Source organism: Furipterus horrens, unplaced genomic scaffold (assembly GCF_987537825.1).
Source record: "Furipterus horrens unplaced genomic scaffold, mFurHor1.1.pri manual_scaffold_8, whole genome shotgun sequence".
Lineage (NCBI taxonomy): Eukaryota > Metazoa > Chordata > Mammalia > Chiroptera > Furipteridae > Furipterus > Furipterus horrens.
In genome coordinates, this window is record NW_028327178.1 from 85,809,422 (window position 1) to 85,832,840 (window position 23,419).

The following is a 23,419-nucleotide window of genomic DNA, read 5'->3' on the forward strand; positions in this document are numbered from 1 at the left end:
AAGGGTAGTCGTATAGAAAACGTGTACATGGCATAAAATTAAATACACTTTATTAAGTACATTGCAAAAGTGTTAGCGATATGAACCCATTTTTTGCTTTTTAAAGCGTGTATTTGCGTAGAAAAAATGCTTAGAAAGCTGTATACGGAAACTATTGAGTGATAGAAGATTGGTGTCGGGGGGGTGCGCGTTAAGAGATGGTGGTGGGAGCTAGTTATGTTTTACAACTGTACACCTCTTTATCTTTCGACTTTTACGAACGTGTCACTTCCACAAGAGCAAAAATGAAGCGCAGACTTAAAGCAGTTCTCTTCGGGCTACAAGAACGCTTTCCCTCCCGATATTCTTGATTTGTTTCCCTTTCACTCTCAGGTCTGGCAATTGTCTATCCCCGAAGGGGGAAGTTGAGGAGGTACAGTACCACAATGCTGAAGCTCGTTGGCCCCAAACCTGGGCCTCACTAATGCCCGGGCATGTCCAGCGTTCAGACTCCACAGCGTGACGGAAGGGGTGGGAGTCCTGGCCGACGCCGTTCCGCCCGCCCCCGAAAACGCAGCGTTCCTACCTCGGTCCGGTTCCGTCATAACCCAATGGCTGTTCACGGGGGGCGGGCTTAGCGCAGATAAAGCACAGGATTGGCCCTAGCGTTCCGCCGAGATATAGGCGGGACAGCGTGGTGACGTCTCATCACGGGGCTCAGAGGCGGAGAGCGCGGGCTCGCAGACGCGGCGGTGCTACACGGTTGCTGGCAGAAAGCTGTTGTGATCTTCCCTGATCTCAGGCGCTGACTGCTGCGTTAACCTGCACGCTCTCTTCTGTGAAGCCCAAGCCGGCTACACCGCCTCCTTTCTTCCGTCTCTAGCCGCATCGTTGCTATTCCGCCACCATGTTCGAAGCGCGCCTGGTCCAGGGCTCCATCCTGAAGAAGGTGCTGGAGGCTCTTAAGGATCTCATCAATGAAGCCTGCTGGGACATCAGCTCGAGCGGCGTGAACCTGCAGAGCATGGACTCGTCCCACGTGTCTTTGGTGCAGCTCACCCTGCGCTCTGAGGGCTTCGACACGTACCGCTGCGACCGCAACCTGGCCATGGGTGTGAACCTCACCAGGTGAGCCTCAGGGGCGGTGGGAAGCCAGACCCTAGTCCCCTCACTCCTACTCCCGGCTCTTGGCGGGAGCTGCTCCGAGCCGGGCCCTCATTGGCTGGTGTGGGCCACCGCGCCTTCTCATTGGCCTGCTGTGCTGGGGGGTGAGCCGCAACGGAGCGCGCGCTTCCAAAAGCCCGCGCTAGCTGCGGCGCGAACCGGCTCTCTCCGCGCCAAAGTCACAAAGCGGGTGGTGGCGGGAAAATGACGGGCTTCGCCAGGCTCCTAGGAAAACACTTAACACAACTCTTGGTCATTAGGTGCCGGCAGCCTTGAATGAGAAACCGTAGTCGTGGATGACTTTAACGGCTTTATAATGTTCCTACTTCAGTTTCCTTTCTTAGGGACAGTAGGCTGTTTCCGGTCTTTTATTATTACAGAGTTGCTGTGAGCACGTTTTTGGACTTGAGGGAATATTTCTAAAGGGCAGTGGCTTTAAACTTTTCGACCACTATCTAATACATACACGTGTTTAAATTTTAAAAAATTTACGGGAAATATTTTTACCCATACTCCATGCATTATCTTTTAATAGATATAATAGATCGTTCTTAATGGTCTGGCCGCCTAATTACTCAACCACTAAAGGGATTTGCAATTCAGAGAATACTGCTTTTTTGTTGGCCGGATACACAAGGTTGCAGGTTCGATCTCCAGTCAGGGCACATAAGAGAAACAACCAATGAGTGCATAAATTAAGTAGTACAACAAATTGATCTCTCAAATCAATTTTTAAAATTTAAAAGAAAATACTGCTCTTTTATATATATTCCGAAGTGGAATTGCTGGTGCGTAGGGTGTGAGCTTTTTAGTTTAAGGACATAATGCCGGGTCGCATTACAAAATGGCTAGACTGCTTTACACATCCCCTGGTAGTAGGTTTACCTAACGTGCCAATTCATCAGACAGCCTAGTGGCTAAAAATGATAACTCCTTGTTTTAATTGCTTAGAAATCTAACGATCTTGAGAACATAGTGTCGATTTTAAACCCTGTGTCCTCTATTCTAGCATGTCCAAAATACTAAAATGTGCTGGCAACGAAGACATCATTACCCTAAGGGCTGAAGACAATGCGGACACACTGGCACTAGTATTTGAAGCTCCAAGTAGGTTATACTCTTCTACTGAGTTGTGCTGAAGAAAACTAAAATGCAGCATCAGTAATGTTTGTGATGCTTATAAAACTTGCTTCATAGTTATAAGTGTACATGCTTTCATTCTACAACATGTGCTTTCTTTTGGTAGATCAAGAAAAGGTTTCAGACTATGAAATGAAGCTAATGGATTTAGATGTTGAACAACTTGGAATTCCAGTGAGTATCTGTTTCTGATAGAGTGTACTATACATGATTGTTACCTAAGATATTTTAAACTGCAGTAGTCTAAAAAATGGATCATTGGTTGACTTTATTGTCAAGTGCATTACATTTCCATACACCTCCATGCAATTTTGCTTATTTCTACAATGCTTGTTTTTTTAATTAGGAGTAGATTTTAGAGCTCTGGTGGCAAAAATTGATTAGATTTAAGTTTTATCAGCATTAAAGAAGAGAAGTAATGTTGGAATGTTCAAAATGCCTAATATCATATTCTCTTGTTTTGGAAAGCAGGTAGGCCTGCTTGCCTATCAGAGTTCCTGTACCATACTCTATGTCCTTTTGATAGAGCCCTGAAGGGTGATTTGGGGAGACTGTAGTTCCATGGATTTTACTGTTCAGGGTTTAAACTTGTTTTCTTATTGTGATTATTCTTATAGTTGTTTTAGATTTCTTTTTAATGGTTGGAGTGTGTTCAGTCACACAATAGTGATATTTCAACATAATCAAAAATCTTAAATTTTGAGTTCTCGTTTAGATGCTGATTCTTCAGGAAGTGAGGTACTTATCGAATCTTTAATTTTCAGCAACTGACCTTTTAAGTTTTTTGTTTTGTTTTGTCTTATAGGAACAAGAGTATAGCTGTGTCGTAAAGATGCCTTCTGGTGAATTTGCACGTATATGCCGAGATCTCAGCCATATTGGAGATGCTGTTGTAATTTCCTGTGCAAAAGACGGAGTGAAATTTTCTGCAAGTGGGGAACTTGGAAATGGAAATATTAAGTTGTCACAAACAAGCAATGTTGATAAAGAAGAGGAAGCTGTGAGTAGTTTTTTAAAGAAAACAACAAAGTACTTTGAAGAGAAATATAACTGCTTAATATTAGTTTATGTGTTAGTCTGTTTGGGCTGCTATAACAAACTACCATAAATTGGTATCTTATAAGAGCAATGGAAATTTATTTCTTTTATAAGAGCATAATCCTATTCATGAAGGCCCCATCTCCAAATACCATCACATTGGGGATTCAGTTTTAACATGAATGGGAAGGATAACACAAAACATTCAGTCTATTGCAAGATAATTGCTAAAAATTACAGAAAACTCTAAGGAAAACTAGACAATTACCTTGCTATAATTTGTGAGCAGGGAATGCAAGTTTGGTGCTTCCTTTATAAATCATAGAATAGTGTGTTTGTGTATCAGACCCCCCCACATACTCTAAGGATTGGATTGGGAAGCTAGGTGTCTAACCTTTAGCTTTCTGGGGATATTTACTACCTTGGTTTTACCAAATAACTATGCATAGGACACTTTAACAGAAAGATCTAGTTAGGGATAAAAATCTAGCTGTTACGAGCTCTGGTATAATCTACATTTAACCAAAAAATAACACTAATTCCTAAATGTCCTTAAATCAGGGTTTTCCTGTAATCCAGCAGGTTTTTTGTTTTTGTTTTAGATTTTTAGAATATTTTAAAACTAATATATATAATTGTACTGAAATAAACTTCACTTCCTCACCTGTGAATCTCAGTTAACTGTAAAAGAACAATTAAAGGGTGTAACCTCACAGGATTATTAGGATTAAATATGGTAGCATTCAAAGTGCTTAACACAGTATCTGGCATATTGTCGTCGTCGTCGTCGTCGTCGTCGGCAGCCGTCCGTCTCGAGAGACGATGGTGTAGCTTCTTAAGAGTCTATCTGCACCGCCGAGAATGGCTGTGCAGTCCAACTCGGGAGTGACATGGTAGTATCTGTCTCCTCCCGTGTTGAATCGACATCTTGCGATGACGCTGAAGCTACAGAGCCTGGGCAGGGTAATATGGAGGGTCTGCTGTTGCCCATGCAGCAGACCCCTCCTCTCTTCGCAGCTGAAGGATCCAAGGGAAAGACGGAGTCAATACAGCTTGGCCTCAGGTGCGCCGCAGGAGTTGCCGGTGTTGACTACAACGTCAAACCGCCTTAGGGACTCCGGCTCCGGATTTTCTGTCGGGGTTTACTCCCTTAGCCTTTCCCCTGAAGAGGTATGCCGCAAGGCAGCGGAGGTTTTTTGGAGTCAGAGTTTTCCTTCTCTGATGTACCCTGACTGGAAGATCGAACCAGCGACACTTAGCTCGCAGGCCGACGCTCAATCCACTGAGCTAAACCAGCCAGGGCCTGGCATATTGTAAGTTTATAATAATTAGATATCGTTTTCTTATCCCTTGCTTGAGTAGTCCACCCACAATTTAAATGAAAGTAAACTCAATTTTTCTTTATATTGAATCCAACAGTAAAACTGACAATACATAAGAAATAAAAGGTTTAGTTTTTACTACTAATTTATTTCACATTTATTCTCCTATGTAAAATACTCTCACACTAACTGAACATACTATGTACACAACCCAGATAGACTCATGACCATAATTCTAATGCACTGCGTGGTAAGTAAGATACCTTCACATATTCTCTGCAACATGAAGTTAATATCTTTGATGGATTCTTTAATATTAGCAAGAAGATTCTTTAGATGTTTCAGTGCACAGATCTTTCAGGCATATTTCTGTGTTGAGCAGGGAATCCTTTGTTGAGTTATAGCTATTCAAATTTTTGAAACTTCAAGGGGATCTCACACCACCGATCCTGACGTGAGTCCAAATAAAGGCTTTTTTTTAATGATATTAATAACAAAGGCCAAGGGGCTAATTTCAGCTTTTATCTGTCTCCTAAATTACATTCCACTCCCCTTCCAACTTCAAATGTTTAAAAATCTCTAACATTAGTTATATATGTAGAGAATTGATTTTAGAGAGAAGGAAAGCCAGGGAGAGAGAGTGATTTGTTGTTCCCCTTATTTATTCATTGGTTGATTCTTGTATGTGCCCTGACCTGGGATCAAACCTGCAACATTGGCATATCAGGGCAACACTAACCGGTTGAACTACTTGGCCAGGGACATCCATAAATATTTTAATATTACTCAAAGTATAAACATTAAAGTTTACCACATCCAAGAAATTATTCAACATTAAGGAATTTTCTAGTGTTCCTGCTTCCTGATCATATCAGAACTGTTTGAATCAAAATTTTAAGAAGGTTCATACATTGCATTGCAGTTGGTTGATACAATCCTTAAACTAATGTCAATCAATTGGTTCTCTCTTCAGTTTGTTTTTGCCTCTCCATTACAGTTTTATTTGTTGAAGAAACTAAGTCATTTGTCATTGAGTTTCCCAGAGTCTGGATTTTGCCAGTTGCATTCCTTAGGTCAATTTGTTCCTCTACCCTGTATTTCCTATAAACTAGTAGGTACAGCTCTTGAGCCTTGATGATATTCAGGTTTTTTGTTTTGGGGGTGAGAGCAAGAATACATAATACATGGTAGTGTGTACCTCTAGGAGTCATGAGGTATCTGAATACCTCTTTGTGATTTTAGCACACATAATAGTCATGTCTAGATTCATTAAGTCATTAGGTTTTATATAGTTGTAATATATTAATGTGTATATTTTATTCCTTCATCTATTAGTTGGTTTACTTATTAGAAATATTTTCATAAAGAGAAGCTCTTATCACATAATTTGGCTACCTGAGATTTGGTTCATATATGGAAAGACAGGCTGAATACTTGATTCTTTTGCTTTATTAACCTGTTTTCAGAATTTCATAGCACCCTCCAGAGTAATCAATAAAGGTTTTGTTTGTTTGTTTTTTTATGTGTACTATGAACTAATGGGTTGTAACTTGATGTTTTTCAATGTGATGAATCTTGTTTTCTTCCTTAGGTTACCATAGAGATGAATGAGCCAGTTCAGCTAACTTTTGCACTGAGGTATCTGAACTTCTTTACAAAAGCTACTCCTCTCTCTCCTACAGTAACACTCAGTATGTCTGCAGATGTGCCCCTTGGTAAGATAATAAATTTGTTGAATCTTTTTTGATAAGTAGTATATGTGGTACGTCTCAGTAATTAACTATGTTCCTGTCTTTCAGTTGTAGAGTATAAAATTGCTGATATGGGACATTTAAAGTACTACCTGGCTCCCAAGATTGAGGATGAAGAAGGATCTTAGGCATTTCTAAAGTCCGAGAAAACTAAGCTCTTTGAGAACTACTTCTGAGATTCCAACATGCCCTTAAAAGTCTTCTATCGTCAAATTTGTACCTGAGTACATATGTAGATAATGTTTTCTGTAAATAACCTATGTTTTTTCTATTCTCTACAGTTTAAAGGATAGTCTCAAGTCAAATCTGCTCTTATTAACCTAGAACTACTTATGCCTTATCTAGAAATACTCTAGGATTTTTATAACAAAGGGTTTTAACTATTCGTGCAATTTTAAGAATTGTGTTTTCAATTTAAATAAAAGTTATTTGAATTTCAAACATCACCGGACAGTGCCTTCATTTGAACCACGACTTGCAAGTATCCTAGCGAATTCATAGCTGATGCTTTTTGTGTAAATGGGTTTTATCTTTTTCATTCTAGAGCAGCCAGGTATAAATACATTAAAGCCATAAAAAAAAAACAAAAACAAAAACAAAAAACTTCAAATGCAGTAGGTGACAGGATATTTGGGGGGATTCATTTACCAAACTTATTTTTGTATTCTTGAGCTCAAGAAGTGAATGCGAGAACAAATTCTAAGTATTTTATTACTTTGTCGCTCTGTAAGCAAAAACTACACCTCAGTTTTATGGGCTTTGTAATACTAGCATTGTTACAGGACAGTGTTTCTTTGGCCTAGGGAACCTTTTACAAGAGAATCTTAAAAGTTTTGCTAGATCTGTGATGGAGCCCAGGGGATATGTTTGTGCAAAAACAAATTTCTTCAGCATAAGCCTTTCTTGGGACTTCCTCCCTATAAGAATGAAGATGGATTAAATCCTATGGATGGTGGATTCAACCAAGAAAATGAAAAGGCCCGGCTTATGTGAAATGAAGGCTGTTTAAATGTTTCCAGTCATGATACAAGTTCACATATTTGGCATTTTACGTGCAGAGAATTGCTTTGTTACAGTTCATTCTCCTGTTGTATTTTGTGTTTGTGGAGTAAATGACTAGTTTCTTTATACCTGGACTGAGTTAGCTACTGTACTTTAGAACTCAATATCCACCTTCCGTGTGTCTGGGAGAAAGGAGATTGGCAGCAAAGGGGCCTGAAGGAACTTTTTGGGATAATGAGAAAGATTTTATCTAGACTCGTGATTGTTCCAAGACTGCATTTGTTAAACTTCATCCAGTTGTACTTTATGTAAATTATACCTTAATAAAGCTTAAATTTAAAAACTTAACGTGCCCTGCCTGATAGCTGGGTTGGGACATGCATACTAAGGTTGTGGGTTCAAATGGGGCGCCGTTCGGGAGACAACCGAACCGATGAATGCATAGGTGAGAGGAGTAACGGGTGGCCGTTGCCCTTTAAAGGGATTTTTAAAATTCTCATGTAGCAAAGCGTCCCCACGTGGACGGGCCTCCTAACTGGGTAAGGCCTAAGGACGGGAGTGGCCACTCAAAAGGGTAATCGGGTAATGATGCAAAGACCGCGGCGCAGCCCCGTGGGAGGCTGGCTGCCGCGAGTAAATGACCCGGCAGCTCCGACGCGCTCGGCAACCGCTTCTGGGGTTCGCTGCGGAGCTCCCTACACTGCCCTAGGGGTCAGGGAAAGAAACACGTAGACGGCTTGTCCAGAGCCTGACTGTGACTCAGGCGAGTGGGCACCCTAGAGACCCGACCTCTGCAGACGTGGCTGGCAGCAAGCCGAGGCCGCCCCGCCCCCTGAGAGCCCCGATCTCACGCGGGCCACCCGCACTAGCAAAGGGATGAAAGCGACCGTTTCCGGAAAGCGGAATGGAAGGCGTCGCTCCCGGTGACGCCATTTTCGTTATGTCGCCTTCTGTTACGCAATTTCCGGCGCTGAGCTGGTCTGGGCGGGGTAGGGAGGGTGGCAGTTAGGTGAAGCTTGTCATGAGCGTGTCTGTTTCCAACGCTAAACGAGCTGTCGGCGGCGCGGGGCAACTTGGCGCGGCGCTCCGGTAAGGGGTGCACACGGCGGGGCGGGCGCAGACGTGGTCCTTGAGACTCACGGCGTGGCGGGGACTGCGGTGCCCGCCACAGTCTAGCCCCGAGTCCTCGGTATGGAGTGTTCGCCCGCCTCGGCAAGGCTGGCCTTTTCAAGAAACCGGTTTTGTGTGTTTTCGGTCTAAATCCGCGTCGTTTCTTACTTTTCCTGGCGAGAACTGGAGACAGGCTGGAAAGTAGTGTCTGGGCGGGCGCGTGGTGCCAGGCACTGTGCTCAGTGATGCTGACTCCTCTAAAATTCTTGGTACATTCAGGTGCAGAGGGAATTTGAAGGTTGGGGTGGAGCTGTGAAAAAAGCCTGTTAGAACTGTAAAAACATCGATTTCCGTACATTCTTTCCCCTGTTTTAGAGTTTTTATTCCTTGCCACCGATAAGCCTTCTCCCCTCTCTCATGGTCTGCGCTTTTTTGTTTGGATGCATGTGTATGAATAGTTAATAGAAGTCCACAAACTTAAAAAAAATACTAATAGAAATCAGAGGTGATTAAATGCCCTCATCAACTCCCTCATGTAGGTAGTTTGGACTTTTAAGTTTTACAGAATTAAATTTATATTACCATGTAATCGGATCGCAACATTTAAAAACGTAATATTTGCACTGACTGGTGCGGCTAGGTGGGTTGGGCGTCTTCTGGCAAACCGAAAGGTCGCTGGGTTTGATTCCTGGTCAGGGCATTTGCCTGGGTTAGGGGCCAGGGCCTCGATTGGGGGCGTGAGAGAGGCAACCGATGGATGTTTCTCTCCCTCTCTCCCTCTTTATTTTCCCCTTTCTAAAAATACATTTAAAAAATTGAAAAAGAAAACAAAATTAGTATTTGACTCAGTTTAACCCTTTGTTTTAAAAAAATAGGCCAAATGGGGCGACTTTTGCTGAACCATGTCACCAAACGGAAACTTAACTAATCTAATTGCAGTTTCAGTACCCTGTTTCTGCCCATAAAAACCTTCCGATCTCTACAATGCATCTGCGCTTCCTTTCAGTGGCTAGGTGGGATGCTGCCTGATTCATCAATCGAGTAATAAAGCCAATTAGATTTTCAAATTTACTTATTTGAATTTTGTTCTTTTAACACCTTTAGGATGGCATTAAAGTTAGCACACTTTTTTTCAGTATTTGATATCCGCACCACTAATTACTAAAAAGGAACATGAGTATTTAGAACCAATTCTTTTATAATGTTAGTTATTTTAGGTTGAATGAGTGCAAGCCATTCAAAAACGCCTCATTAATATGTGGAATTAAGTACACCTAGCCAGAACTAACTGCAGTTATTATAATGATGATTGTTTGTAAAATGTTATGCCGAAGGAAAGCCAGTCTTTGTTTTTGGTTTATGTTGCCCTTATTGAAATACTTAATTTTCTCATATAAAAGATGTTTTATTTTTAGAAATCAAATAGTTTCATGATCAAAATAGATTTATATTTTTATTTATATAACTGGTTTTATGGAGGAAAAGTGCACAAAATACTTTTAATTTTAAATCATTTTTTAATTTTTCAATTACAGTTAACATACATTATATTAGTTCCAGGTGTACAGTGATTAGACATTGCATAACTTACTAAGTAATCATCCCAATAAATCTTGCACCATTTGACATTAAACATAGTTATTGAAATATTATTGACTGTATTCCTTGTGCTGTACTCTTTACATCCCCATGATTGTTCTGTAACAACAATTTGTATTAATGCTACTTGATCCCTTCACCTTTTCACCCATCCCCCAAACTCCCTCCCATCTGTCAAAATGTTCTCTGTACCTATGACTCTCTCTCTCTGTTCTGCTTGTTTATTTTGTTTTTAAGATTCAATTGTTAAATGTATTTATTGCCATTTTATTCATATTTTTAATCTATTTTTCCTTCTTAAAGAAGACCCTTTAACATTTCCTATAATATCGGTTCGGTGGTGAACTCCTTTAGCTTTTTCTTGTCTGGGAAGCTCTTTATCTGTCCTTCGATTCTAAATGATAGCTCTGCTAGGTAGAGTAATGTCGGTGGTAGGTCCTTGCTTTTCATCACTTTGAATATTTCTTGTCAGCTGACAGTTTTAATGGGCGCTTCCTTGTGGGTAACTAACTTTTTCTCTTGCTGCTTTTAAGATTCACTCTTTATCTTTAAACCTTTTGCATTTTAATTACGATGTGTCTTGGTGTGGGCATCTTTGGGTTCATCTTGTTTGGGACTCTGTGCTACCTGTACTTGTATGTCTATTTCCTTCATCAAGTTAGGGAAGTTTTCTGTTATTTTTTCCAAATAGGTTTTCAATGTCTTGCTTTCTCTCTACTCCTTCCAACACCCTCATGATGTGAATGTTGGTGCACTTGAAGTTGTTCCAGAGGCTCCTTAGACTATCTTCATTGTTTTGTATTCTTTTTTCCTTTTGTTGCTCTGATTGGGTGGGGTTTTTTGTTGTTGTTGTTTTTGCTGCCTTATATTACAAGTTGCTGATTTGATTTTTGGCTTTACCTACTCTACTGTTGATTTCCTGTAAATTATTCTTCATTTCAGTTATTGTAGCCTTCATTTCTGACTGGATTTTTTTTTTTTTTTTTTTTATGCTATTGAAATGCCCATTAAGTTCACTGAGCATTCTTATAACCGATGTTTTGAACTCTGCATCTAGTAGATTGCTTATCTCTGTTTTGTTTTAGATTGTTCTGTTCTTTCATTTGGGCCCTGTTTCTTTGTCTCCTCATTTTGGCAGCCTCCTTGTGTTTCTTTCTGTGTATTTGGTAGAGCTGCTATGTATCCTAGGCTTGGTAGTACAGCCTAATGTAGTAAGTGTCCTGTAGGGTCCAATGGTACAGCCTCCCCAGCCACCCAAGCTGGGCACTCAAAGTGTGACCCTCACATGGGCTATGTATACCCTCCTCTTATAGTTGAGACTTGATTGCTGTTGGCACATCAATGTGAGGGATTTACTCCCAGGCCTATCAGTTGCAAGGACTGGCTGTGCCCACCAATCACCACGGAAGATTAGCTATGCAGAGGCCCACCCCACAGAGCAGGGCTTACTTCATTCGGCAGGTCTCTTGTGCGCACTGAGTCTGTCCCCTGAATGTGTCACTTGTGGTGGTGGTTGGATTATGGTGCTTCAACATGGTCTGAAGCTGTCCATTGGCTCTGGGACCTCCTGGGAGGTGCAGACCAACATCACCCACCACTGCCTGTGTTCTGCCAGAGGCCACCCAGCATGAGCTATAAAGCAGTCTGCAGATGGTTGCTACTTGTGCTGGGCGTGGAGGTGTCCAGGCAAGGCCAAGCTGTAAACCAAGGCCTATGAATCCATCAGGGGGAAATAGGCAAAATGTTGATGTGAATGTTATTCCCCACCCTCTCTCTCTTTCCTCCCTGGCGAATAAGAGAATCCTCTTGCTTTTTTTCTGAATCAGGCACAAGAGACAAACAATACTATGGACTTCGATGTCAGATAGGTTTAGCTTTAAATCTGTACTTTCCACCCAGTGTGACTTTGGAAAAATTAGGAGGCAGGGGAACATTGGTGGCAAGATAAACATGAGTTCTGGTTCTTGGCCGATGTCCTGACTCTAATTCTACCAGGACAAACGAGAATGGATATATAATTTGAATATTTTCACTTTGTCTAAAGAATATCAAGTTCTAAGAGCAGAGGAGCCTAAACTGCCAGTTGCTAGTATGTCATCACAGCCCAGAACTTTGCGTCTGAGAGGCCTGAATTCGTTGGCTGTGAAACATCATTATTGCTTGCAGACAGTAACAGTTTTCTTTGTTTTCAGCCTGTAGCTGTGTCAGCGTGTTATGATGCCATCTCGTACTAACCTGGCTACTGGGATCCCCAGTAGTAAAGTGAAATACTCAAGGCTCTCCAGCACTGATGATGGCTACATTGACCTTCAGGTAAGCGCAGAAGGGAGCTGATGAGAGTGTTTGGCTCTGTTTCTGATGAATTAGCAGGAAGACCTTCCAGGTGGAGTTTTTGCTAACTGTCCCTGGGGATTAGAGGGAGCAGCAAGAAAGAAACCAAGCTGCTTTCAGCCATAACCTGCAGAAGGAAGGACCTTGGTGGAGCTGTTTCAAACCAGGATAAATACTGTTCCTGCTAAAAATTTGTAGTTGTAATACCAGAGCTCAGTTACTGCAAATTTTATTTAGTTTATCTAAAAAGTAATCAGACTGTGTTGTGTTAAGTAGTTTTTTCAAGGACTGTGTCATTGGTTTGTTTACAATTAAGTCAAAGCCAGTTCATCTTTTAAGGGAGAAACTAACTGCTAAAGCCAGCACATTGTGGAAATCTTCCTTCTTTCCTGGTATCATGAGATCCAATTTATTAAAGGTATTCTTTGTGATAAACAGTAAGTAAAACAAAGTATATTTTAAGTTTGTATTCTACCTTAATCATTTTTTATAAAATATTTAATGGTGTAGCATCTCTTTTCACCCATTTCTCCTTAGAGCAAAATATTTTAGGTGGAAACAGGGCCAAGGAGGAAGTAGAAGGAAGCAATCCTTTTAAATATACACAAATCGATTATTCTTTGTACTCTTTGGACCTGCACTTGAAGGAGAGGAAAAAAAAATTTTTTTTTCAAGTACGTCTGGAAAGCTTCTAGGCAGTTAGGTCAGATACAGCCATGAGCCAAACCTTAGAAAGTTTGTTTTTGAATCTTAACCTTGAATTGAACTTGTTAATAAGGCAGGTTACTTGCTCCATGGGGCTGGCAACTAATGCTTAAAAAAAAGCTGTTTCTAGTGCTCGCTTCAGCAGCACATATACTAAAATTGGAACAATACAGAGAAGATTAGCATGGCCCCTGTGCAAGGATGACACGCAAATTTGTGAAGTGTTCCATTTTGGTTTTTTTTTAAAGCTGTTTCTAAAACTTGACTGTGTGCTGACTTAACTTTGAAAGCCAGAAATTACTTATTTTCTTTACTTCTCCAGAGCATGATGATCAATCTTGAATCCCAATAGATTAGTACAGCCTTCCATGGGCCAGGCACTTAATAAATACATGTCTAATCAATGAATGAGCATAAAGTATCTTTTTATTTGTAGGAAAATAGTTTTTTATGGTCTGTGGAAAGAAACTAGAGCTAGGAAGAATAATACTCTGTAGGGACTCCTTGGTAGAGCAATTACTAGGCCTTGTCTCCTGCCTGTCCCTTTCCTTTCTGCCCCAGAGCTGCACTGGGTGGTAGGACTTAACTTCAAGACACATGAAGCATTCAGATTAGTTCTTCTTTTCTTCCCTGTTTGAGCCCTGTTATTGTCATAATGCTCTTCTTTGTCTTTTTTTGTTTCTCTTCCAGTTTAAGAAAAGTCCTCCTAAGATCCCATATAAGGCCATTGCGCTTGCTACAGTGCTGTTCTTGATTGGCACCTTTCTCATTATCATAGGCTCCCTCCTGCTGGCGGGCTATATCAGCAAAGGGGTAAGCTGAAGGGTTTGTGGGAATTTGCCATGAGAGCTTTAAAATGTGAACCAGGTCTCTATGTTTTATATCCGTATTTAGTACAACAGGTTCCAGCAGAAGGAAGAAAAAGGTTTTGGGTTTTTTTTAAAGACTTTGTTCTCTGATAACAAAACATGTGTTTCTTCCTTTGAACAACAAACTTCTCCCGCAGTTCCTGAGGTAGGTGGTGGCAGGTCAGCAAATCTCCCCTCTTGAGATGTTTGGCATATTCCTTTCACTCACAGTTTGGAACAAACTCGTCCTGGCATTGAGGACTCCTGAATGATAAGGGCTCCAAATGGAGTAGTATGCTGTTGTTGTGGCTTTGCAGGGCTGTGGACATACACGTCTGTTTGGGGAGAAGCAGTGAGGCTTGTGAAAGTCTGGGGCCACTGGCCAAGCCAGGACTTTTGGCTCATGAATCAGAACCTTTTTATATTGGGTTTAGTTGGAGTTCCTGTTGAGCTTCAGTGTGATACTTTAAAAACCTGAAGTGGTGTTTGGTGGTTCTTGGGCTGCATCTAGACACTTAAACAACATCTAAATTGTTTTGAACTAGTATTGATCCTAATTCATATTTGTTCTTGAACACACACCGGGTGAGGGGATGTATAGGCATTATTTTTGGACTTGGCAAGAGTAGCAATGTCACAATAGAATGGCTGTATATGGGTTTTTAAAAATATATCTAATTTGCCTTAGGTCCTTAGCTATTTAAAACAGTTACTTGGCAACCAGATGCTTACTTGGTGTGCAGTCTAAGTTTGAACATCTAATTGCAGGACTGTGGCTTCAGTTAACTTTCATTCGTTATGCAGTGTAAATCCCAAAGGTAGAGTAAAGAGTCTATTAATGATACAGCTTTCGGCTTTCGGCCCAGAGGAGGCGAAAGTGCAACTTTTTTGGTCATCCCAAATCTGGGTTCATCTGACACCAGCCTCCTTCACCATGCCACCGAAGTTTGACCCCAACAAGATCAAAGTCATATACCTCAGGTGCACGGGTGGGGAAGTCGGTGCCATATCTGTCCTGGCCCCTAAGATCAGCCCCCTGGGTCTGTGTCCCACAAAGGTTGGAGTTGATATCACCAAAGCAATCGGTGATGGGAAGAGTCTAAAGATGACAGTGAAACTGACCATTCAGAACAGACAGGCCCAGATTGAGGTGGTTCCTTCTGCCTCTGGCCTGATCAACAAAACCCTCAAAGAACCACCATGACACAGAAAGAAACAAAAAAAAAATAGTAAGCACAGTGGAAATATCACTTTTGATGAGATTGTCAACGTTGCCTGACAGATGCGGCGCTGATCTTTAGCTAGAGAACTCTCTAGAACTGTTAGAGAGATCCTGGGGACCGCCCAGCCTATGGGTTGCCATGTTGCTGGCTGGCACGCCCATGACACCATAGATGACATCAGCAGTGGGGCAGCGGAATGTCCGGCTAGTTAAGAACTGCAAAGGGAAATATTTCAATTAAAGATCATTCAACAACCCCCCCCCCAAAAAAAAGATGCTATTATAAATATTGAAAGTGGAAGTGAGCTCCGCATGCAACAGTACCTTTTTACCATGTATATTTTATAAAGACTATAATTAAGGATAAGATGTTAAATTTTAAAAAATCAGTAAGCCCTAGCCAGGTGGCTCAGTTGGTTGGGGCATTGTTCTGTACACTGAAAGGTCACAGGTTCAATTTCTGGTCAGGGCACTTACCTAGGTTGCAACTTCGATCCCCAGTCCGGGTGCGTACAGGAGGCAATCAATCGATATTTCTCTCTCTCATCGATTTTTTTCTCTCTCCACCCCTCCCTCTCTCTAAAATCAATAGTCATATCCTTGGGTGAGGATTAACAAAAAAGGGGGGGAAAATCAGTAATAGCTTTTGTTTTGCTTTTTTTGTTGTTGTTGATATTTTGGGTTTTTTCCCCTCCATTTTTTATTACATTTTAAACAAAACATGCCCTGGCTGTGGTGGCATAGTGGATTGAGCACCAGCCTGCAAACCAAAGGGTTGCCGGTTCGATTCCCAGTCAGGGCACATGCCTGGGTTGCAGGCCAGGTCCCCAGTTGGGGGTGTGTGAGAGGCAACTGCACATTCATGTTTCTCTCCCTCTCTTTCTCTCTCCCTTCCCCTCAAAAATAAATAAATAAAATCTTTTTTTTTAATTTAAAAAAATAAACGAAAAAGAAGTAGATGGAATAATGTAACCAACCCCCATGTGTTCACCACACAGCATCAACAGTTATAAACATTTATTTAATCTATCCTTCCCAACTATTTTCCTGTATATTAAAGCAAATACCAGATTTACATTTCACTGGTAATTCTTTTTCTTTTTTTATCTTCACCCAAGGACGTGCTTGTTGGTTTTAGAGAGAGGGAAGGGAAGGAGAAAGAGAAGGAGAGAAACATCAATGGTTGCCTCTCATACGTGCCCTGACTGGGATTGAACGAACCCACAATCCAGGCATGTGCCCCAGCCGTGAATTGAACCCACGACCTTTCGGTTTAGGGACCACGCTCACAACTTGTTGAGCCACACCAGCCAGGGCTTGCTGATAAATTAAGTGCACATCTTCACTATGCATCTCTAATGTCTTAATATTACTTACCCTGTTCTGTTCCTCATATTTCTTGCAAACTGTTAGATTTAGGGACTTCCTTAGATTTGGATTTAATATAGTTTAATTTTGTTTTAGAAAGAGTCTTTTATAAAAAATGTTATGTATTTACTGTAGCACATTGATTCTCAAATTTCAGTGTCCATCAGAATTACCTTGTGGATTTGTTAACACGCAGATTTCTTGCTCACTCTCAGAAATTCCAGTTTTGTAGGTCTACAGTGGGGCGTGAGAATTTTCACTTCTAACAAATTCCTAGGAAACGCTGGTGGTCTAAGGACCACATTTGATAACATTGCCATAGCATTACATTAGGGGTTCCTCGGTTTTTGTTCTGCCTCTGACACGGCTCACATGTACAACGCACTCCTGTCGGGAATTTCTGTCATGTGCAGATTCTCAGCTGGGGGGTGTAGGGGCTTGTTGCATTTGACAAAATGTCTTTGGAGAGGCTTGAGAGCTCCTCCTGAGCAGGCTTGCCCCTTATTTGAGAGTCACTGCTCCAGATTAAGGAATAGACCGAATGTCTAACAATGAGCATATGGAGGCAGTCCCTCTGGTCAGCACCAAGTGCCGTGGATAGAAAACTGCCCCATTCCTTTTTCTTCTCAGTTGGCCTTTCCATGAACTCTGAGGACCCCTTGGGAGAGGATTGGGGAGGGGAGGGCCAGAGAGAAGGCATTGCTGATAAACTCAGAACCTCAAAGGGCCCTGCAATGTCAAACCCCTCTCCCTCAGGGACCCTCCATCACTGGGAAGAAGGTGGACACCCTCTTCCCACCAGAGCCCTGTGCTTTTGCTCCAAGGTCTCACTGTGTCTCCCCTTTTACACACTCATTAAAAGTAGGAGATCCATGGGGCAACAGGCACTGGCACCATTTCATTGTGTTCAGCCAAGGCCATCGGGGCCGGGACAAGCAGCTCAGTTATGAATTTGGTCACAACACATGAGTGACATGTTCTGCTTCCCTCGGAGCTGACTGTCAAGACAACATACAGATGCTTTTAAAGTTGCCTTTCCCACATAAAACATCCTGCTTCTAATTCTAACCCTTTCAGGTTCATGTGGCATGCTCTGATGTTTCCAGAACATCAGGAAATACAGCGCTTTAGTCCCTTTATCCTTCATCCCTGCTCACAAAATGAGTCTGTTGCTCTGCCTTCTTTTACTTTCTTAAGCCTCCTCCTCCCTATTTCAAGTGTCTGCTGCCACTGTTTCTGGTCAAGATCTTTCAGAACCTGGCTTAGGCCTCTTTAAGTATTGTGTGTGGAGGGTACTGTGTTTGGTACAGCATTTTGCCTTCAGCTTTTATACATGGTTGTACTGTCAATCTGTGTTAAGCTAACAGATCAGTGGGCTTGTTTACAATGTGATATTTTCTGTTAAATCTAATATTTAAAAAGAAAACAAAAACAAAAACATTGTAGCCCTGGCCGGGTGGCTGATCTAGTTGGAGCAGTGTCCTTATACACCAAGGTTATGGGTTCGAGCCCTGGTCAGGGCACATACAAAACTCAATCAAGGCATGCATATAATAAGTGGGGCAACAAATCGATGTTTCTCTCTCCCTTCCTCTCTAAAATCAATAAATAAAAAAATTTAAAAACCCATTATATAAGTTTCAGGTGTACAACATAATGATTCAATATTTGTACGTATTGCAAAATATCACCACAATAAGTCTAGTTAACATCCATCACCATACATAATTAAACATTTTTTGTGTGATGAGAATTTTTAAGATCTACTGTGTCATCAATTTTTACAGTATAGCATTCTTTTTTTCCTTTTTTTTTAAAGATTATTTATGTATTTATTTTTAGAGAGAGAGAGGGAGAAACATCAATTTGTTGCCCCACTTATACGCATGCGTTGATTGTGTGGTTGCCTCTCCTCTGCCCCAGCTGGGGAACTGGCTTGCAACCCAGGCATGTGCCCTGACTGGGAATCAAACCAGTGACCCTTTGGTTCACAGGCTGGTGCTCAATCCACTGAGCCACACCAACCAGGGCAAACATTCTTAACTGCAGTCACTATGCCCTACATTACATCTCCAAGACTTACTTTTTTTATAACTGGAATCTTGTACCTTTGACCACTTAACCCATTTCTTCCCCCAGTGAAAAGCTTTTAGTAATATTTTGACAATATCTTGTTATAAGAGACAAAAAAACAAGGCACAGAGTGCGTTAACAACTAAAAACTTTAAGGAGTAGAAGCAAATAAGGCAAAATACCTGTGGATGAACATGGATAATTTATTTATAAAGTTTGGTACTTTGCAGGTTTTTAAATTTTTTGGTTTATTGATTAGAGAGAGAGAGAAAGAGAGAGAGAAATGTCGATTTGTTGTTCCACTTATTTATACATTTATTGTTGCTTCTTGTATGTGCCCTGACTGGGTATCAAATCCACAACCTTGGTGTATCAGGACGACACCCTAATAACCAACTGAGCTACCTTGCCAGGACAGTACTTTGCAGTTTTTCTACAGCTGATAATCAGGAGTAAAAGAGATGTAAACCTTTACCATAGGCAGTGTACTACTCAAAGAAAATGGTCTGAAAAGTGTAAGATACTGATCTATGGATTGGACCCCTGGTGGGTTTTTATTTTAAAATGTTTAACTTGTGTGGTACTAATGCGTTTGCCTCTTTCTTCCACCAGGGGGCAGACCGGGCCGTTCCTGTCCTGATCATTGGCATCCTAGTGTTCCTGCCAGGATTTTACCACCTGCGCATCGCCTACTATGCATCCAAAGGCTACCGGGGTTACTCCTATGATGACATTCCAGATTTTGATGACTAGCACCCACCTCAGCCCTGAGGAGCAGAGTCAGATGGAACTGAGCTCAGCTTTAAGATACTGAGCAGAAACTATGGCTAAAGGCTAAGGAATTCTGCAGTTTGCAGCTGTTTAACAAAACAATAGCTGGGTTTTATAGACTCATCCCACAGACGTTGACTGAGCTTACAGTTAGCTAATTGTCCTGGCCCTGACAAAAAGCTGACAAGTTTTTCCAGTGAACCTGTCTGTATCATGGAAGAATAGCAATGTTTAGTTGTATGGAAAAACGGGAGGTTATTCTGGAAAAGAAAGTGTTGCTGCCTCCACCCTTTTTGGAGTTGAATATTTCTTTTAAATAGTCTTTATTGTCCATTTGTTCTTGTGGCAAATGGAAAGATGCAGTATGTCAGATTTCCTACTACTAAGTAGTTTATTTTGGAAATATCTAAGTATCTTATCCCCTATACTCTAACTTCATGTTCTAGTGGAAGACCCTGGCAAAAGCAGTTAGTGTGGATGCATCTCTAACATTAAGAGCAATCAGGAATTTTTTTGAACCTTAGAGCAAGTTTTCAGAATGTAAACACTTTCTCTGTTCACCACTCCTTGGCCACCTCTGGTCTGGTTCACCAATAAGTTGGGCAGTTCTGTCCTTTATAGATTAAGTTCTTCTGTATATCATGGACTTCTGGCTGTTTCTTAAGGAAAAATGTAGATAAGTGGTTGTTATTTAGAGTTTATAACCCCATTGTTAGCACCTTGTATTATGATGTCATTCAGCTGAAGATCGCATGATTTGGCCTTAGGGGACTAAATTGCTTTAGTTTGATTCTGTTTCCTAGCTTGCAAAAAGTGACCTATGTTCAAAAGAAATTAAAATGTCAAAATCTAAATCCTACACTTAAATGAGTTAACTTAAACATATTTCAGAAAAGATTTTAATGATCTTATGATATCATAGATCCCCAAACCCAGGACTCCTCTCATTTTTAGATAGCTGGCATTGTAAGTCAGACTGCTCTCAGTCAGCTTTTACTCCGAGGTGGTGGATTGGTCGGCTATAAGCCGGAAGTGCTATTAGCTGTGATTTAGAGGGCTGCGGGTGGAACATGTTTACTGGGGAAGATGGGTGTAGCTTTGGATTTGTTAAGTTTTAGATGTCTGCTTGACATGGAGCTGTTGACTAGGCAATTGCAATGTGCCTGTTTGGAGTTCAGGAAGGGAGTCTAGGCTGGAGGTAGAAATTTGGGAGTCAGTATAGGGACAATATCTAAGAATCATGGGGCTGGATGACTTCTCCCACAGAGTGAGTGCACATGGGGGGAAAAAACCCACGAGGACTCAGGAAATGAGGGACAAAGAGGGTGACCTGAAACAGCCTCCAAGGTTAGGTACATTAGTTAATGGGAAGATAAGCTAGGGACTCCATTAGTCAAATTAAAAGTTCTTGGGCCTTGGCAGTGAAGACGTGAAGAAATATATAAAGCTTTATTCTAGGCAGTGTTTGCAAACCAAAGCTCAGGCTAGAAGGTTTTGGCCAAACCAAATTATTTGGTCCTTTTTGTAAGGGTGATCTTGTTCCTGATAAGAGGGCGGAGGATGGAACAAAAGGGTATAAAGTGAAAAGCATGTGGTTGGGTGTGAGTAAACATTTGCTCCCCCAGCCCATTCCCCAAGGTTCTCTAATTAAGTTTCTTGTGTACCCTTCCACCCCTCCGGAAATGTTCTGTGTGTGTGTGTGTGTGTGTGTGTGTTCTTAGAAAAAACAAAAACAAAAAATCCTTAAGCTCCTATTGTACAGTTTTATAATTTTTTAAAATCTATTTTGTATATTTTTCTGTATTCACAGAGATTTGCCACATTATCTAAATGTAAATTTTAAGTACAGTTTTTCATGCTGTGCATGTAGTCATTGGGTCCTAAGAGCAGAGACCATAAAAGTCAGGTGCCTAGAGCAGGAATTCCCTCTTGGACGTCCCCTGAGCAATGGCCCTTGCTGTTCTGTTTGAACATTCAGGCTCATAATCTCATTGCATTTGGGACTGTTACAGGAGTATTGTTTATCAAATCAAAATCAGAATCCCTGTACCTGTGCATTAACAGCAGTTGTATATTCCAATGCTTTATAGAAAATATCTAGACCATCATAGTAATAGTGAATGTTTCTTTAACCCTTTGCCCAATTTTGTGCCAGGAACTTTCATTATGTATTCTGTTTCATTTAGTCCTTGGGAAAACCCTGAGTTGGGTAAGATTCTTAGGTAATAGTTTGGATATTTGCAACAGGAATTTAGGAAATGCCTGAATTTACTCTTATCAGGTATGAGAGCCAAATGCCTTTAGGGGCTGGGCAGGTAAAGAAGTGGGAGGGGGATGTGGATTGTAGTAGGGATGAATGTATATTTTACCTAAAAGTGGCTTCCTCCCCCTCCCCTCTACCCCCAGCCTTTATAGTGTTGGCCAAACCGTGTTCCCTAGCCTTGTAAGGGTTTTCTTATTTGCAACAACTATTACGCCACTCCAGTCTGAAAGTCCTACCCGGTTACATCAGCTGTTCTACATATGATGGCAAGTCCAGACCCATTGCCTCTGGATGAGCTTCACCAGGTCATTGCACCAGAAGCATATTGACTGCTTCCTACCAGGAATCATCAGGTGCTAAAGGTACAACAGGAAAACATAGGGTTTGGTTAGTGAGGAGCAAAGTTTGCAAATTAGTGGCCACAGACATCGGCCTGCATTTTGTTTTTAAAAAATAGAAAGGTTCACATGATCTTGATTTATGGCTTTTCTTCATGACTGAGGGGCTATAACCAACTGGAGCAAGGTAATAAAGCAGCGTTAGCTCAGCAGAATTCTCCAGTTCACTGCAGTTCCCACCACTACTTAGTTACTTTTATACCCAACCTGCCAATTTCCTGATGGGCCCACAGAGCCAAGCACAGTGCTTGTTGTGGTCACTTAGGTTAATTGAATGAAGAACCAGAGCCAAGAGTGCATTTCCATCCTGGGACACTGCCTCTTGGGTGTGAACCGAAGAGCTGGTACCATTTGATTCAGACTTGCCTAAATGATCCTCTATCACCTACCTGGCAGTCCAGCTACTCTCTGGAGTTGGTGCTACCCAATGAGTCAAGTCCAGTGAGCCCAGTTCACAACCACCTGTGGGTCCCCTCCTCTGAGGTCATGCGATGTCCCTGCTAGCTGGCACAGAGGGACCTGTTACTGCTCTGGTGAGGGAAGCTAGTAGAGGGATAATAATAGCCTTGACTTTCTACTGGCCTTCAAAGGCTCATAAGCGAAATCAGGCTACCATGGTTACCTTGCTCTGTCATCTAAATTCCTGTCCTGAGGCTTCTCTCCTAGTTTTAGTCCCACAGACTCCTGACCTCACAGGTGTGTAGTTCAATCATGGTTTAGTGCCGTCGTGGGAAGGCACAGACTCCCAGATGCCTTTGTATTAGCTCTGAGGTATTAGGCAAATTACCTCTTGAGCCTCACTTATGAAGTGCACGTAGTTTGTTGGCAGCCGTCCGTCTCGAGAGACAATGGTGTAGCTTCTTAAGAGTCTATCTGCACCGCCGAGAATGGCTGTGCAGTCCGACTTGGGAGTGACATGGTATCTGTCTCCTCCCATGTTGAATCGACATCTTGCGATGACGCTGAAGCTACAGAGCCTGGGCAGGGTGATATGGAGGGTCTGCTGTTGCCCATGCAGCAGACCCCCCCTCTCTTCGCAGCTGAAGGGTCCAAGGGAAAGACGGAGTCGATACAGCTTGGGTTCAGGTGCGCTGCAGGAGTTGCCGGTGTTGACCACAACATCAAACCGCCTTAGGGACTCCGGCTCCGGATTTTCTGTCGGGGTTTACTCCCTTAGCCTTTCCCCTGAAGAGGTATGCCGCAAGGCAGCGGAGGTTTTTTGGAGTCAGAGTTTTCCTTCTCTGATGTACCCTGACTGCTCTTTGAGAAGGTGAAGGTCATACGTTGACCTTAAGAAGCCTGGAGTGAAGCTTAGGAGGAAGGGAGAGCCCATCC

At 41.8% G+C, this 23,419-nt stretch overlaps 2 protein-coding genes, 1 non-coding gene and 1 pseudogene across 3 annotated transcripts; all 4 read left to right on the forward strand.

Annotated features, from left to right (window-relative positions):
* The first annotated feature begins 677 nt into the window (after positions 1 to 677).
* PCNA (proliferating cell nuclear antigen) lies at positions 678 to 6,840 on the forward strand. The gene is made up of 6 exons (XM_090286073.1): positions 678 to 1,107; positions 2,153 to 2,250; positions 2,390 to 2,457; positions 3,089 to 3,283; positions 6,235 to 6,358; positions 6,443 to 6,840. The coding sequence occupies exons 1-6, from the start codon at positions 887 to 889 to the stop codon at positions 6,520 to 6,522; spliced, it is 786 nt and encodes a 261-aa protein (XP_090142199.1). The 5' UTR covers positions 678 to 886; the 3' UTR covers positions 6,523 to 6,840.
* A 1,532-nt stretch (positions 6,841 to 8,372) lies between these two features.
* Positions 8,373 to 20,277, forward strand: TMEM230 (transmembrane protein 230). Its single transcript, XM_090286074.1, has 4 exons — positions 8,373 to 8,485; positions 12,298 to 12,418; positions 13,832 to 13,954; positions 19,265 to 20,277. Exons 2-4 carry the CDS (start codon positions 12,320 to 12,322, stop codon positions 19,403 to 19,405), a joined length of 363 nt encoding a protein of 120 aa, XP_090142200.1. The 5' UTR covers positions 8,373 to 8,485; positions 12,298 to 12,319; the 3' UTR covers positions 19,406 to 20,277.
* On the forward strand, positions 13,271 to 13,377 carry LOC150003275 (U6 spliceosomal RNA). The gene has a single exon (XR_016512925.1). It is a non-coding gene; the product is annotated as a U6 spliceosomal RNA (small nuclear RNA).
* Positions 14,924 to 15,424, forward strand: LOC150003276 (large ribosomal subunit protein uL11 pseudogene; annotated as a pseudogene).
* Positions 20,278 to 23,419: the final 3,142 nt, after the last annotated feature.

Excerpts from the sequence above, each read along its gene's own strand:
- PCNA (XM_090286073.1), top strand. The coding sequence starts at position 887 with ATGTTCGAAGCGCGCCTGGTCCAGGGCTCCATCCTGAAGAAGGTGCTG. Across the intron at positions 1,108-2,152 it reads ATGGGTGTGAACCTCACCAG|CATGTCCAAAATACTAAAAT; the intron begins GTGAGCCTCAGG and ends CCTCTATTCTAG. Across the intron at positions 2,251-2,389 it reads ACTAGTATTTGAAGCTCCAA|ATCAAGAAAAGGTTTCAGAC; the intron begins GTAGGTTATACT and ends TTCTTTTGGTAG.
- TMEM230 (XM_090286074.1), top strand. The coding sequence starts at position 12,320 with ATGATGCCATCTCGTACTAACCTGGCTACTGGGATCCCCAGTAGTAAA. Across the intron at positions 12,419-13,831 it reads ATGGCTACATTGACCTTCAG|TTTAAGAAAAGTCCTCCTAA; the intron begins GTAAGCGCAGAA and ends TTTCTCTTCCAG. Across the intron at positions 13,955-19,264 it reads CGGGCTATATCAGCAAAGGG|GGGGCAGACCGGGCCGTTCC; the intron begins GTAAGCTGAAGG and ends TTCTTCCACCAG.